The sequence below is a fragment of the Thalia democratica genome, chromosome 1 (genome assembly GCF_965202585.1).
Source record: "Thalia democratica chromosome 1, ktThaDemo2.hap1.1, whole genome shotgun sequence".
Taxonomy (NCBI): Eukaryota; Metazoa; Chordata; class Thaliacea; order Salpida; family Salpidae; genus Thalia; species Thalia democratica.
Genome location: NC_139165.1, coordinates 39,901,007 through 39,919,047, shown reverse-complemented (window position 1 = coordinate 39,919,047; position 18,041 = coordinate 39,901,007). Strand labels below are relative to the sequence as shown.

General features: G+C 25.6%; 1 protein-coding gene across 1 annotated transcript; it reads left to right on the top strand.

Annotated features, from left to right (window-relative positions):
• Window positions 1–206: 206 nt before the first annotated feature.
• On the top strand, window positions 207–7,939 carry LOC145835910 (coatomer subunit beta'-like). The gene is made up of 20 exons (XM_082943667.1): window positions 207–228; window positions 440–558; window positions 798–924; window positions 1,843–2,046; window positions 2,296–2,487; window positions 2,767–2,858; window positions 3,086–3,236; window positions 3,443–3,542; window positions 3,917–4,027; window positions 4,462–4,657; window positions 5,367–5,513; window positions 5,703–5,833; window positions 5,903–5,972; window positions 6,070–6,207; window positions 6,296–6,406; window positions 6,546–6,717; window positions 6,855–6,990; window positions 7,175–7,352; window positions 7,567–7,647; window positions 7,865–7,939. Exons 1-20 carry the CDS (start codon window positions 207–209, stop codon window positions 7,937–7,939), a joined length of 2,553 nt encoding a protein of 850 aa, XP_082799793.1.
• Window positions 7,940–18,041: the final 10,102 nt, after the last annotated feature.

Sequence of the window (18,041 nt, the reverse complement as noted above, 5' to 3'; positions counted from 1 at the left end):
TATAACAGTTGAGTATCAAATACATGTAACATCAAGTCAAATTTTTTTTTGTATAAGTAATTATAAATCACTTGAGTTTAATTGCTTAGGTTTTTTAATAAAAAGTTTTTAAACTATTTCAGCCAATTCGATTTGACGTAGACACAAAATTGTCGAGTTGCTCCCTTCGTGTGAAATGTGTTGATCTGCATCCAACGGAGCCATGGATGCTAGTATCTTTATACTCTGGTTAGTTACTTAGTAGTTTATTTTTTTCTATTCAACAGATTTCAGATTAACATTTCAATGAGTTTACTTACAAAAGATTTTTTTGCACTTACAAAGAGGGCTCTTCAGTTATCATTAACTTCTTATTCAAGTAAAAAATATTGTAGGTCAGTACTCTTATATATATAATTCGAATTGACATTTTAAAACCTTTGTTAATTTAACCTTTTAGGAAAAGTCAACATTTGGAGTCATGAAAGTAAAATTGGCATAAAATATTTTGATGTGTGCGACAAACCTGTAAGAGCAGCAAAATTTGTTCCTAGGAAAAACTGGGTTGTTACTGGATCTGTAAGTTTTTATTTATTTTAGTTAATTTTTTTATATTTTTAAAAACGATAAGTACATTTAAAGTTTTAAGTCTTATATTTATTGTTACACACTTGAAAATTCTCGTTTTCGTATTGAAAAATGACAACAAACATTTGAACTTTTAAATATTTACTTTTTTTTTGTTTCTTAAGTTTAAACAATTGTCAACTCTTTATTTGTTACTATATTATTTTATAAACAAACGTATACACCAACAGGATAATGCGAATATATGTGTTTATAACTACAACACACTAGAAAGAGTTCATTCGTTTGACGCTCATACTGACTATATTAGATCGTTGGCAGTACATCCTTCTCAACCTCTTCTTCTAAGCTGCAGTGGTAAATACATATTAATTTGTTTGTAATTATGGTTTTATACAATAAACATTTCATATCGTTTAGTTGTAGATTGTTTTGATTTTTTCTTTTAACTTCAAGCCTTAAACAATTAAAGAACTGTTTTAAGTATGTATTTTCAAATAAACCTTTAAATAACTTCCAAAACTTTACTGCAAATGTACTTCTCTTTTAGTGTTATAAAATTAAATTAAGCACTTCTTTAAATTTCAACTTAAGTGTAAAAGGATACTTAAGGGCATAGGGAGTCTACTTTGTTTTTTACAAATTTACTTTTTTTTAACAATTTTTTTTGTTTTACCTAGCACATAGTCTGAGTTTTATTCAAAAGTTAAAAATCAACTTTTGAAAATTACCGATCAAAGTTAGTGAACTCAATAGGAACCATATAGAATGCGCAAATTAAAAATGTTAAAAACAACTGTTTCACTAAAAATATATATTCTCCTTCATTTTTTAGCCAAACTTTTTATTTTCCCAAATTTTCATTTTTTAAAAGTTCCAATACTCAAAGTCTTGAAATCTATATCAGAAAAACTATCAGGTTATATAAAAATTTAAGGTCTCTAACTCAATAAATGATAAAAAAAAATATTTATTTAGTGATTTTTTAGAATATTTTAGAAAATTTATAATGTAAAAGTTGCAGTTAATACATTTACATTCAAAAATTTTTACAAAAATTTCTACAATTAAAATTTTGTTTAAAACTTCTACATATAGTTATTTATAGTTTTTCTTAACACATTTTTACAAGTTCGAATATTAACTTTTTAAAATCCTTGACTCCCCTATGCCAAAGAAGTTTTTTCTGCTTAAGTAATTATATCTAAATTAATAATAACAAGCATCTTAATCTACTTTCACTCTACTGATACTTTAAATTACGTATATTTGCAGATGACACGCTTATTAAGATGTGGAATTGGGAAAAAAAATGGGAGTGTGTGCAAGTTTTCGAAGGGCATACCAACTTTGTTTGGCAAATTGTCATTAACCCAAGAGACACCAACCAGTTTGCTAGTGCTTCACTTGACAGAAGTATTAAAGTTTGGTCTTTAGGTTCCTCTACTCCTAGTTTTACACTAAAGGGTCATGAAAAAGGTTTGAAATTTATAATTTTGTTAAAGTTTTACTTTAAAAATCGTTACTGTAACACATATAAACTATTGTATTTTATTTTTGAATTTATTTTACTATTATTTAAAATTAGCACAAGTTTAAGTTTGATTAAAATCTGTATACCATTTTATTACCATAGCGCATTATAAATGTTGTTAGGTAGCACACTTGAATTATTTCTTAAAAAGCTACTATTTTATAAAGTTAACTAAATAACCGCTTTATTTCAAGGTGTAAACTGTCTTGCTTATTACACTGGAGGTGATAAGCCATACCTAATATCTGGTGCTGATGACTGGACTGCAAAAATTTGGGACTACCAAACAAAAACTTGTGTACAAACGTTAGAAGGCCATTCTCAAAACATTCTTTTCGTTGCTTTTCACCCTGAGCTTCCAATCATTATTACTGGATCTCAAGATTGTAAGTATAATTTATAACTTATTTAAATAAAATTAGATGTCAGAGAAGGTCTTAATTTGGTAAAAGAATGTTATAAATTTATGATAAAACAAAAAAAAACTTGATTTCTAGATCATAAACAAAGAAAAAAACATTGTTAACTACTATATTATAGACTGTATAGAATTAAAGATCTTTATCTAAAACATACTTTAAAATACAAAACTTAAATTAAAAAATATCTGTAACATATGAAAAATAAATTAGTATTTAAAAGAGTTTATAAAACTAAACTAACAGCTACTGTCCGACTATGGAACACCAACACATACCGCCATGAAAAGACCCTCAACTACGGCATGCATAGTGCAATGTGTTGCGCAGTGTTAAAAGTTAGTTTTTTATTAAGTTTTTAAAGTTTCACTCGTTAAAAAGTCTCAAATCTGAGTTTTTACAGTTATAGTTAAAGTCTGAAATTTAAAGTTTACATTTACTTTAGTATTTTTCAGTAACGTTAAGGTTACAAATAAAAAAAATAAAAAGTGTTTGTCCTTTTTGTCATTTGTTAAATTTTTTAGCTTATGAATTAAAAAATTGATGATTATTTTACAATATATAGGGTTCAAACAATGTAGCGATTGGTTATGATGAGGGCAGTATAATGCTTAAAATTGGAAGGGAAGAGCCTGCTATGTCAATGGACAACAACGGAAAGTTTATTTGGGCGAAGCAGTCAGAAATTCAACAAGCAAATCTTAGAAGTATAAACAGTAAGTTTCTATCATTGATATCTACACTTGTGTATATTGGAGTTATGTTTTTAATGAACAACTTTGGTTAGAATAACTTTTTAATACATTCCTATTACTAGTACTACAGCTGTAATGGTTTATCTAATTTTATTGTAAACTTTTTGATTTTTTATCCTTATACTAATTTAATTCTTATGTCAATGAATTATATATTTTTTGTTTAGGTTCTGAATACAAAGATGGTGAAAGGCTGCAATTATCAGTTAAAGATCTTGGAAGCTGTGAAATTTATCCTCAAACTTTGAAGCATAATGCAAATGGGAGGTTAAAATGCTTGATTATTTACTTATTTTGACAATTGAAATTTTTTTGGTATTATTCAAATTTAAAATAAATAAAAAGTAATTCATGTTAACTACTATAAAACAAAAAAAAAATTAATATTATTTTAAGTTTAAAAATACTTCTATAGTAAAAAATTAAAAAATTCTGTATATAAGTGTTTTTTTTAATTTCCTTTAAACTAGTCGATATGTCTGGAAGATAAAATAAAATTTAAAAAAAAATTTTTCAAAATATTGAAACTAAATCAAAATTTCTAGTTTACTTAACACAGTTTACAATTTGAAAGTTAAAAAATATATCTTGGTCAAACGTTTTGTAATCAATACTATTTGTGTAAAATTTGTACCTTTTAGGTTTGTTGTTGTTTGTGGAGATGATGAATACATTATATATACTGCCATGGCTCTCCGAAACAAAAGCTACGGTCCAGCTTTAGAGTTCATCTGGGGAACTGATTCCTCTGAGTAAGTTTTTTAACAAAAAAGTTATACTATATAATTAATGTTTTATTTTTATAAAATTGTTGGTCTGGCTTGTAGTTTATTAAGATTGGGTAAACATTTTCTAAAATAATATATTAGTTTTAAAGCTTGTATAACAATATAAAAAACTATGTTGTTGTTAATGATTATTTAAGTTGAGATCATGATAGTATTAAATGATAAAATAAATGATAAAGTTAAAAAGATAAAAAAATTAGTGTAAGTTTATTATGCTCGGTTTATTTATAAACAACCATGCATTTGATTTTTAGGAATTTATATTATTTTTATATTTAATCTAATTTATTGAAAAATAACAAAGTATGAGGCTTAATTACTTTGTTTTTCCTTTAAAAAATCTTTATTTGTCTTATTAGATACATTAAAGTGTTGTTATTATATAATTATGATTTCAGATATGCTGTCAGGGAAAATGATCAAACTATCAAAATATATAAAAACTTCAAAGAACAACGCGCATTTAATCCTGATTTTGGTGCACATGGAATTTATGCTGGTACTCTGCTTGGAGTTAAAACAAGTCGAGGTCTTTCCTTTTATTCTTGGGATACTTTAGACCTTATAAGGCGGATAGAAGTCACTCCTAAAAATGTGAGTTTAAGATATACCCGTACATGTTTTACTCATAATTTAAATGTATAAGTGTATAAGTTTGTAAAGGGCTTCCTAAAGTAAGCCATGACAGATACTCTGGGGGCCACGAGCAGCAAATGAACCATGTGGTCATAAATTAAAACTTACACTAGATATTCTGGAAATCTTAAGTGCTTTTAATGGGAATTTTTTGAGTAGTCTTCTTGAAGTCGGCTATAGTTTTTTTTAATTTTTAAAAGAGGCCATTTGTAAAAAAGTTTTGGAAACTCTGGTTTATAGTATCAATTTAGTTTATGAAAAATTAATGTATGACATTTCCTAACTATCACATTACTAATTAATAACATTGAAATCATCAATTATCATATTCAGCTATACACATAAATTATTTATATAATGTTTTAAATTACATAAGCATAAAATAATAACTATATTTTATTGTTTAGTAAACAATTATATGTTTGTTTATAAATTTTTTAATATAGAGGTTGCCTAAATAACGACATATTAAGAGTTTGTTCTTTATTTGTTAACTTATAAAGTAAGTTAAAAAAAGTTATTTATAAGCATATAAGAGCTTTGTACCAAATTACTATAAAAATAAGTTTTTTGTGTTTATTAGTAATTTTTTTTACTCTATCTATTTAATAGTTAAAAATGTGATGAAATACATATTTCTTTCTTGTGAACTTAAAGTTTTTTGTAGGTGTTTTGGTCAGACAACGGTGATTTGTGCTGCATAACAACTGATAAATCTTTCTACATATTAAGGTACGACCAAAATAAGGTTGACGAAGCTAAAGAGAACCCTGAATTAGTTGATGAAGATGGCATTAGTAATGCGTTTGATGATGTTAATAATCTTTAGTTTATACAAAAACTATTTGAAATAAATTAAACTTTTGTAAAAAAAATTAAACAATTGTTATTTTCCTTCAGTTTTAACTACTCTAAAATTAAACAAATAAAAACATGTGAAAAATTTTACAGCACTAAGTTTTTGTTAAATTTTGAAAAGCTTAAAGAGTTTTTGATAATTTAGGATGTCAATGAGTTCGAAGAAGTTGTGCAAACTGGTCAGTGGGTTGGTGATTGCTTCATTTATACAAACTCCGTAAACAGACTCAACTATTATGTTGGTGGGGAAATTGTCACTGTTGCACATCTGGACAGGTTACCTTTGTTTTTCTGATTAGTTCTTGGTAGGTGCCATATATGCTTAGTTTTTATTTCATTTTACAGAACATTGTACATTCTCGGTTACATTCCAAATGAAAACCGACTATACCTTGGGGACAAAGAATTAAATGTGGTAAGCAGTTTAACTATCTCGATAAATTTTAGAACAACATAATAAGAAATTTTTTTTTTGTCTTTCATATGAATTTAATGTTTATTTTTTTTAATAGGTCAGTTACGAATTGCTATTGTCAGTTTTGGAATATCAAACTGCTGTTATGCGCAGCGATTTCGATAATGCGGATCTTGTTTTGCCTAGAATCCCAAGAGAACAACGAACTAGAGTCGCACATTTTCTCCAAAAACAAGTTAGTCTTTTTTTTTACTTTGAAAGTTAAGTTTTAATATCTTCAAATGTTTGTTATCGTTTTTAAATGAGAGTGCATTTTTATATAGGGCTTTAAAGAACAAGCTATGGCAGTGACGACTGATCCTGAACACAAGTTTGAGTTGGCTCTTAACCTGGGAAAGTTACAAATTGCTAAAGATCTTGCTGAAAAATCAGACGTAAGTTTTTTTTAAGTTTTATACGCAAACGTAAAGTAAAACTATTTATCGTAAACGAAAACAAAAATTTAAAGTTCAAGCTACCAAGTTGCTACAATTTTTTTTTTTCAACTGTAAATAAATTGAAGCTAAATTTCAGTCAAAACGAAAATGGAAGCAACTAGCTGACCTTGCAACCAGCAAAAACGATTTTGAGTTGGCAAAAAGATGTTTGAGCGAAGCGCGTGATTTTGGCGGGTTGATGTTGCTTGCCTCATCTGCTGGCGACAAAAACATGATGAAGCAACTTGCAGTTGATGCCAAAGCTGACGGTCTGTTTTATATTACAAGAATTAAAAACAAATTATATTTTTTTTTATTTTCAATTGTAGTGAGATAATTTAATAGAAAAAGTTTTTTCATAGGGTAGTATCTTTCGAATAATTTCAATAAAAATTTATTATTTTAGGTAAGACAAATGTTGCATTTTTGAGTAACTTTATCACCGGAGGCAAGAATGAGTGCCTTGAACTGCTCATTGACGCTGGTAGACTTCCAGAAGCAGCTTTGTTTGCACGAACATACGCTCCTAGCCAAATTAGCAGGTAAGCGTTGTCTACAGCTTATTTGTTAAGCTCACCACATAGATCATGTATCTTACACGACGTTTGTTAAACCTTTATCTTATTGGAATATTTGAAAATTTTGGTTATCTAGAAAATATTTGTACAGGTCTGCTTAATAAACTTGTTTAATTAATACAAAAGTTCAATCATTTTCTTAAAACAGGGTTTTGGCTTTATGGAAAACTCAACTTACGGCCACAAACAAGAAAGCATCAGAGGGCTTGGCAGATCCAAACCAGTACGACAACTTGTTTCCTGGATTCAATCAAAGCTTGCTCGCTGAAAAGTTCCTCGAAAAAACTACTGTTTCTCAACCTGCGTCAAAATACTCAGAAGTTCCGGTGAGTAATTAATAAATAGATGCGATTAACAATCTGAAATATTGATAAAAGATTTATTGTATCTCATTAAAAAAATGTTTTGTATCAGTTTATAGCATATAGTTTTTGTATTAACTTAATTAATTTGCTTTGTTTTCATTAAAGCTTTTGTTTTTAAATCTTGTCTTTAGAAATAGTTTTATTGGAATCGTAAACAAGATTTAAATTTCTTTAGCGCTCTGAATATAGAGATGTTTTTGACGAAATGAGCAACTGGGTTGATGTTGAGGAAGAAGATGAAAAAGAAGATACACAGGTGATGATTCACAAAAGTTTTATTAAATTTAGAATATTTTGACTAAAGTTTTAAACAACCCGAGTAGTATACTTTTAACACATTTAAAAAATTTTAAGCATAACATATGTTTTAAGAAAAGTTTCGTGACTTAGTTTTTTAAATGTTCTTGACTCATATATCTACTTATACACATTATTAGTATATTTAGTTTGTTAAATTTTAACATATTTTATAGGATTTAGAGTTAGACATAGAAAATATGAACTTAGATGATGGCAAAGACGCCTCTGATGTTAACCCTGATGAATAGTTAGCTGACTTTTCAGACTGATCATTTTCTTGCATTCTATATATGACTTAAACTAATTTACGTTAAAAGAAGAACTTTTTAGCTTTCTAAGCTAATAAAAAAATGTTCTACCTACACATCTACCTTTTCCTACAATTAATTTAGTAAATTAACATTTCTATTTCGTACAACTATGCATTTTTTATTTACAAAGAAGTTTTAACTTTGGTTTTTTAAAGGATTAAATTAAACTTTTCGATTATTCGAGATAGTTAACGATTCTGAATTTTAATATAGTGTAGTATCTTAGCTTATCCTACAAACTTAATAAAACTTTAACTTTAGTAATTTGTATGGAGCTGTCCACAATTTTTTTCTCTTCATTCTATTTTTCTTTTTTTTTTGTAGTTTAAACTACACTTTAGATTGTTACAACCCAATAACCGAAAGGTTTCTTTGTACACCAGGTCCTTAGACCAAACTTTTTGAGCGCTTTTTTTATCGTTTAATAAACAATATATAACTGTTTTACAGACTCAAGTTTTAAATAATTCTAACGAAAACTTTAGTTATTTTATACTTAAATTTTTATATTATCTAGTTTCCATTTAATCAAAACAAAAGTTTAAAAAAGCTGCACTAAAAATGTTGTACTTTTTATCCTATATTTAGTAACGCTAGTAATGTTTTAAAATCTCAGCCGACATATTGTAATGACTTAAATCACTGTCTTATGTTTTTTGAAGATGTAACATTTACAATAAAACATATCTTCGTAGTAAACCTAATACGTTTTGTATAGCTTACTTTTTTATATACTTTTGTTTATCGTTAAACGGCGCCATAGAAGAATTTACATTTATTTAAAGTACTAGTAGAGTTCAAGATTTCTTCGACAGAAACTGCTTGAAAAAACTGTAAGTTTTAAAATGAGTTGAAGTTATTGAATAAACAAATTTTATGTAGTATGATTTTTTTAACTTTGATTTTTTAATAAACTAACTTATAAAATTGACTTTATATAATCAAACTTTTAAAGATATCTTGTCATTTGAACGGTAAAAATTAAAACAATACAAACACTGATAAAACTGTATTTTAAGTTTTTATGCTGCTCTATAAAAATTAAACAGTTTGTCTTATAATTTTAGGAAACTTCAATTTTGATAAAAATAGTTATTTTGCTTTATCTGATTACAATTAAGGTAATTGAATTTACTATCTTGAAACTTACTTTTTCAAATAGTAGCTAGTTCAGTGCTTGTTTACATGTTTTCGATAATAGTTATACTAAACCTAACTGTATTTAAAGTAATAAGTCGAGAATGATGGTTTATTATAAACAAGTGTGAATAATGGAAGAACAAATATATTTACATCCACAAAATATTGGAAAATAAAGTTACAGATATAAGTATATACTATACACTCACATTACTTAAGTTTTTCGTCTTAAATGTAAAGTTATTAAATAATGTAAAAGGTTTTTACTTGTGAACTTAACCATATTTATAGTTTTACATAATAGTGCAGATTACAGGAAAACTAATATTTATGAACTACTACATTAAAAAAAAATTTTTTTAATAAATACAACCGAACTGATTAAAAGTTAAAACTAAATGATAAAATCACAGCTTTTAAACGGTGTTCTAAAGTTATGTACTGCAGGTTTTCCGGTTAATAAAAGAAAAATTATAGACTAAACAAAAAAACAAAAATAATTGAGGTGTTTTATTATTTAAAGTATTAAAATATGATATTTTAAAAATGTATAATATCTTAAAATATTTTTACCACATAAAGTAATTCTTAAGTCTTACATTAAACTAAAATGCAATTAAAAAATAATTATTGTCGCAAAAAAAGTTTATGTTTTGAAAAAAAATACAATTTTTGTACATGAGACGTTAAATAAAAATTAATTCAAAACTATAATAATTTTGTAAAAATTTAGAAAACTTAAAATAAAAACTGTATGTTTATACTTTAAATGATTTAAATCAATGGAAAAAAATAATTACTATCAGATAATACATGGAATTAATAAATTATAAACAGTAAAAATGAAAAAATAAATACTCAGATTTTTTTTCAAGTTGAATACTTAAAGCTAGCATTAAAAAAACCAGTAAAAAAATGTAAAAAACTATCTATGAATTCAATTAGCTGTGCGTTTGTGCATAAAAAGGTGATAAGTGCAAAAAACGTGGGGAAACACCAAGTTAGAAGGTCAAAACCTGTGTTCAGTCGAGCGTATCATCTAATCAGCATATCATTCGGTCAATAGTAGCAACAATTGTCATACAAAAGGAATTTCCCAAAAGGGGAAGGCGGAGGGATCTTTTCGGGTAATTACAAGTTCGAATTGAACTTTTTGAATGTTACTCTGAGATCATTGAATCTTAATGATCGTTAGAGACGCGGCAATGATTTTGATCTTCCGCACGTCATGCTGCATAATAACGTCATAGAAAACTGCGGCTGAAGATCCAAACGCTTCTGACCGAACACCTACTCGCTGCTGTCGCTCCACCTCCTCCTCATTCTCCTGGCCCGCCATCCCATCCTCGGCCTCCTCCCGCCCCTGCCAGCAGGGATGGGGATCGGCTTTGAGATGGGCATCTTGCTGCCCGGATGTATTTCGGTGTGCAGGTCGATCAGGTCTTTTTCGGAACTTTGCGACTGCAATAGTGGGTACGTCACGTCTTCTTCGGCTTTCTTTTTCTGCTGTTGAAAAATTTATTCAATGCTTCAAGTTAACAAAGAATTCAGCTTTATTTAAAGCGTGGTGCTTGCGGACTACACAATAAGAGTTCTATGAAAGAGTGTTATTTGTTCTTAAGTGTTAAAATTGTTTTAGAATTAGTTATATTAAGTTTATTTTTACTATGTTAAAAAATATTATAAAAATTTTGAAAGTTAAAGCTCCATCTAAATGTTAATATAAACAGTTTGTAGGTTATACAATTTTATAAAGTTCTATGTCTTATTTAAACTTTTTGTTTTAACAGTAATTTTTTTAATAAAACAAACTTATGTTCTTAGCGTATAAAAATAACAAGTATTATAGTTAATGTTTATATTAGTTATACTAGTATAACAGTATTAAGATTAGTTCTAGAAATCTAGGTGAACATGATTAATTTTGTATTTACTATAAACAAGAGAACTAGCTTTTTTGAGTAAAAATAATATCATATTTCTTATATAAAACAGCAACGAGTGTTTACAGTCATAAAAATTCTAAAAATAAGTTTTTTTTGATGTGAAAATTTTATTGCGTGAATGGGTTTTACTTAAAATTAAATTTTTCGAATATTGATAATACATGAAAAAATTACAGACAAAAATTATAGTTTAAATGATAAAATTTAGATTTTCATTGCCATTAACTGCAGTGTAGTTGAATTTTGTTTAAGTATGTATGAAAAGTTTATTATAAATAAGCTACATGTACACACATATTCTATATGTTTGTTAAAAATAAAAAAGCAATTAATTTTTGATTTGTTTACTACAGTTTCTACGCTTTAAACTTGTCACAAGATTATTATATGTACACATAAGTTAGTAAAATATTTTTTTTAGTCTATGTCATTTGGACACTTTTTATTATAATACTTTAATTTAATGAACAACTTTTTATATTTAATTCTCACAAGCATTTTACATCAAAAATCTTGTAAAATATGGCTTAGGTTTGCAAAAAGAAAAGTAAGATTGTTGAAAACGTATGTTTAATTAGCAAGTTAAATTAAATGTTTATATGTAATTAAAATGTAAATTAAAGAGTATTTTTGCTGTAGTACACATAAAGCATTTTGTGAAACTATTAACGGTCACTTTGTTCAAATTAATTAAATGCATGGAAATATGTAAGTATTTAACATGAAATATTCAGAAATTTACAGTTTTCAAACTCAGTGTAATATGATCGGAATGTAGTAATCGTAATTATTTAGTTTTATAATTACATATTTTTTAAATTTCATCAAAAGAGAATTAATTTTGTTTAAAACAATGTAAAAATATTTAAACAAAACATATTTCATTATAATATTAACAAACGGTAATAATTTAGTAAAAAGTTCAGTTAAGTAATATCAACTTTATTGAATTGTTTTACTGAAACTTTAAATTTTTTTAGTTTTACTAAAAGCTTGGTTCTTGCTTTAAAATTGACCGTTTTAAAATTGTTTAGTTTTTATAAACTTTTAAAAGTTTTTAGTGTTCATAAATCTAAAATCTAAAAAAATCTTATTTGCTATAGTTATTTCATAAAAAAGTGGAATATATTGCAAAAATTTTTATTAAAGCAGTTAAGTAAATACCATTTATTTACATTATAATCTATAAAGCTAGTTTAGATAATAACAAATAAAAATACTTTTTCTGTAATATGAAGTATAAATAGTCGGTTTTTTATTAAATTTAAATGATAGTAATCCATAATAAACTATGCTTAAAGGGTAATTTAGATCAATTTAACACTTAACATTACTGTAAAATATCATTAATAAGTTTTCTAAAACCTTTTTTTTTAAACATATATTACCTGCAACAAAAAGTTGACAATTTTAAACTAAAATATATTTTTAGCTGTTTTAAAAGTTTAGCTTTTTACGACAATGTTATTTAGCATAGTTATAAGAAAATAAAACTAGTAGGACTATTGCAAACATAAATTTAATTCGTACAGTTAAATTAAAAGTTTGTAAACAAAATAAAGCTTATTCTTGATAAAGTAACTTATACTAAAGTTGACATAAAGCATCTTGTATGACAACTTAAGGTCAACTTCGTGGAAATTAAGTTCATAAGTGTGTAAACATTTCACATAAAAATAAGTAAATAAAGAAAGTATAATATTATCAAAATTTATTTATAATTTTTGTTAAGTTTTACAACTACATATAGTTTAACTCTCTTCTAAAGAGAGTGAATTTTGTTTACAAGACTTTACTTCGTAAATATGTCTAAACTTGTTTTATTTTTTTTTTAGCAATTTATATTTTTAAGCAAAAAGAGTTTAAACTTGATTAAAAAACTAAATTTAACTTAGAAAAATAAGTTTCAATAACGGTTTAGTACTTGCTTCCAAATTGATTGTTGTAAAAAGGAATAATTTCTTTAAAAGTTTTCAAAGTTTTCAAAATTTCAAATTGAAATGAAAATGAAACGTTTATTTTCTACAGTTAATTCAAAAAGTGGTATAATTATATTACAAATTTTTTATTAAATCAGTTAAGTAAATTTCCTTTATTTCTATTCATCAAAAAAAAATGGTTTAGTTAAAAATAAATACAAACAAGTTTGTTGTAAACTTAAAGTTTAAATCTTCAAGTTTTATTAAAACTTAAATGTAAATAGTTCATAATTAACTGTGTTTTAAAGCTTAATTTATATTTAATTAAGACTAAATCTAAGCGTTAAATTCAGGGTTTAATATGTTTAAAAAATTATTATATAAACATACGTTAGCTACAACAAAAAGTTGAAAAGTTTACAGTTTCAAAACAAAATATGTTTTTGGCTCATTTAAATATTTAGTTTCACACGACAAAGTTATAAATTTATAGATTTTTCCAAAAATTTTAAACTTCTTAATACTAAATACATACAAGAACAATGACTTTTCAAACTAAATTTTATTCGACTTAAGTTGTTCAAACTATGTTATACAGAAAAAAACTCACCTCGATTCTACGTTTCACGAGCGTCTTTCGCACCGAGCAAGCTATGAGCGCCATTACCCCTGCAGCTCCGATCGAGCCGAGCACGACAACCCATGTATAGTTGTATGCCGGCTTTTCGCACAACACGGTGAAAGAAAAGTCGACGGGCTTGTTGTAGTGAGCAATGAACTTCCGTTCAGTGTCGTATATGGCGAAACCGTTGACGGAATCTCTTGTTTTGAAACCGAACTTGGTCGCGTTGTTCCTTGAAACTAGATACGTTTCCAGAGGTAGCTTTTCGTGCTGCACAAATACGTGGCATCCGGCGTTGGCGCACACCTGGTTCAGGTCCTCGCGAGGCTTTACCGGCAAGTAGTCCAGTTTACTGAATGTCACTTTGTTGCTTTTCTCTGGAAGTATAAAAAATACTTTTTATTCTCGATAGTCTTTTTGCTTAACAAGCTCATTAGTATTTTTTTGTCATAATAATAAGTTTTTTTTTGGGTTTAGAACTTTCTTTAAATATAAATACAACTAAAATAAACAGTTTATGTTCACTAAAAGCTGTAAATATTGAATGAAATTTTCTAAAAAATGTAATTTTATTCGACAAAACACGGCAAGAGCTAAACTAACCTATAAGCTTACTTGAGTTTCGACTACCGATAGGATTTGCCATGCTGTTACAAAAAAGGACAAACAAAACCGTCCACGCGACTAAGTATTCAACGTTTTTGATCATTTGTATTTTTAAAACTAATCTGTTTTTTTTTTAATTTTAAGTGTACAACAAGTATCTTTGAAAATTTAGTAAGACTAGTTATTTAGACAAACAAAAGTGTTTAAGCAAAGTTATTTTGTTACATAGCTTCTTTTCTATTTTTTTTTTATTTCAATTTTACAAACAAATTTAAGCTGTATATTAAAAAAGCACTAAAAACCTGCTTAGACAGCTAAGTAGTACAAAACTAAAAAAATTAAACTTTTTAACTAAGAAACAAAACTAAACTATTCTTAATTATTCTTTTATAGAAAATATTTTGACATTAACAAAACTTGTTTCAATATAACTAATTTTTTGTTAGTTGTAAGTTTTGTTGCTTACAAGTATAACAGCTAAAATAGTTTAATTAATGTCTTATAGTTAATACATTTGTTAACAAGCTTAAAAAGAATAAGTTGATATCTACTGAAACAATTTATTCTAGATATAATTATAAACTCGCCGAAATACGTTGCTAATATTAGATTTTTAAGCTAGGAAATAGATATACCCAATAATAAGTTTTGAAAAGAAACATAATTAAATCGTTTGAAAACTTATTTTTAAAGAGTTAACAAGGTAATTAAAAGCTACCTCGTAAAAATAATGTTTCTAGTGTAAATAGTTTTTAAGAACGTTCAATGCTTGTAACGTATGTCTTTGTTATTTTAATGTTTTTTAACAAATAAATTAAGGTTTAAGTATATTATAAAAGTAAATTCTAGCTTTAAGAAAATTGTATTAGAGTAGGTATTCTTTTTATATCTATAGTTGTTAAATAGTTTCTAAAAGTCTTAGTCAGACAAATTTAGTTCAAAATAATTATATTTTTAGTAAAATTTATTTTTTCTGTAGTATCGTAACAGAAAACATTTAAAAAATAGATTCAAAATTAAAAAAAAACTTTTTAAAGTTTAAAATTTTGAAGTTTATTAAATAATTGTAAAAAATTAAATACATAAGAAACGATGAAGTTGTAAAAATAACGAAAGTTTTTAATTTTAATCATTGTGTACAAATATTTACAAAGTGTAGTTTTTATGCTTAAAAAACATATATATTACAAAAATTTATAACGCGTAAAAGTAATTTACAAATATGTCTTTTAAAAACAATAAAAATAAACGTATAGTATTTATTTAGCAGACATAATGATAACAGTTAAATTAAGTTTAAAGTAAAATAAAAATCAATTACGTTCGATTTGATACTATATACTTTTATAAAAATTCTATTTAATTATTAAATAAGTATCGTTTTATATATCAAATTTCAGTAAATAATGTGTATAAAATCTAAAGGTAACTTTTAAAAAACGTTTATGACCTTTAACTTAATTTATTTTATATAAATTTCTCATTTACATGCATTCAATCTTTTATCTTAGCTGTATTTGCAAATTAAACAACACAAGTTCAGATTTATCTGCTTACAAAAATAGATACAAAAATTTTACAGTTAACGTAAAGAAATTAAAATTCTATTAGTTTTTTAAAACTAATATTAGTTTACATGCAACATTCTAACTAACTTTTTTTTTAAATTAATTAAGTAACTTATTAATTATTACTTTCACATTGGATATATAATAAAAAATACATCAAAGCTTTGTTTACTAAAAACAAGTGTACGATTTAACGACTTGAAAAATTGTATATTTTTAACTTTAAAACAGCCTAAAATAAACATAAAAAAGCGCTAAAAATAAACTTCAAGTGGTAATAAACATTAAATTTGTTGTTCATATGATATAACTTTTTGTTTTTTCAATTCTGTTTAAAGAGATGACATTTCTAATATATCAATATACACTAAGGTTTTAAAGTTAAGTTTTTGTTAACTTTATTTAATATTAACACAATGAACTGTAATAAACTGATAAATAAATTTTCATTTTTATAATTTAAAGACTTTTTGATGCTTCCTTTTATCTAACTAAAAATACTTGAGTTTTGAAAATCAGATGCACCTATGAGTATCTATAAAAGAATAATAATGTACTTGCATTGTTTGTGGTAAGTTTTACAGTTTATATAAGGTTATTTGACTAAGCTAAAACTAAAGAGTCGTCTTTTTTATTTCATTGGTTTGAAGAAGCTTTGATTTTTTATTATGTTTTATTTTATAAAAGTTATGAAGTATAATTTGAATTATTTTTTGACAATTCAGTTAGCTTGAAATGTTTAAAGTATTATACAATGTTCGTAAAGAAAAAAGTATAAAACTCTTAAATCAATGTCCTTTTTAATTGTACAAGCTTTCGGCCTATTTAAAGTTTATATAAAACTTAAGGTTACTAGTCTAGCAAATATATATTTTAATATTTTTTAGCTTTATAAATTTTTAATCTTAATACCTGGCATTTTAGCTTTGTTATAAAAAATAAGAAATAATACCAAGCATTTTTTATTAAAACTTAGCAACACAAGACTATTTAAAATTTAAATAATCAATAATTACTCACTTCCATAGGTTTACCTTACTATATCAACCATAAAATTTTACTTGATAAGTTATATATATATGATTCGCAAATGATTATGCTTCCATAGCTTTTGTGAAAGAAATCTGCAGCTACAGTATATACAAAAACAGAAAAAAAACTTGATTTGACTTACAAGCAGTACAGAAACAGAAAAGTATAAATAAGTATTTTCGATTGTTGTTTAATTTACTTTACACTATTCTAAGGTAACAAATTTACTAAATTAAATGCTGTACTATACTAAATTAGATATAATATTCTAATTGTAGTATAAAATACTAAAGAAATTATTTCAAAGACTTCTTCTGTCTTCATTTTATGTTTAATGAAAAAATTTAAAATAGTAAAAGCTATTGCTAAACTTCAAAACATCAAAAAACAAAGTAATAACAAATAATACTAACACAACGAACAATTTTACACAAACTAAAAACTATTTACAACAAATAAGTGAGTATATGAAAAGAAAACTCTAAAAGTTTTTCTTGTTCTAAAAAGATCACGTGAGTTTCGAGCTAACAAAAATGGCTCGCTAGCGCCGTGAAAAGGCACAAAATTCACTTTAACCAAACTGAAACTTTATTTAAACAAGAGTTAAACGTAGTGTAAGTTTAAGTTTGTAGAAATTTGAAATATTTTAAACTAAGACAGTTTTGTATATTTTTAAACAGCTAGATTACTCTGTATGAGATTTTACGTGACAATCTGAACATTTGTTAACTTTTACACACTTTTTCCTTTTAGTGATATTTTAATTCAGTAGTTTATTTCTTAGGTACTTATATTACTTTCCTTTATAAAAGAATAAACTAGACTCTGACTATTTAGTATTATTAAATTGAACAAATAATGCATCTTTCTAAGTAACTTGCGTTTAAAATTTAATTTTTTATTTTGCAATATCTTTACAGTTGTAGCTATGTGTTGATAAAAACTATATATAATGCAATTACTTAAAATAATACTATTATATAGAATTTAAATCTTATTTTTTAGTTCTTATCATGTTTCCCTTTTTTATTTTAGCAATATTTTTTTAAAACTTAACTCGATATATGTGCCAGTTTGGTATGAAAATTATAAATAAGTTTGTTTTCTGAACGTATATACATTTTAGTTCTGATTCGTAAATCATTAATTTTTAATATATTTTTAAACTTTGTTTTGGCAAAAAAATAGTTCAGAAGTTTTTAATTT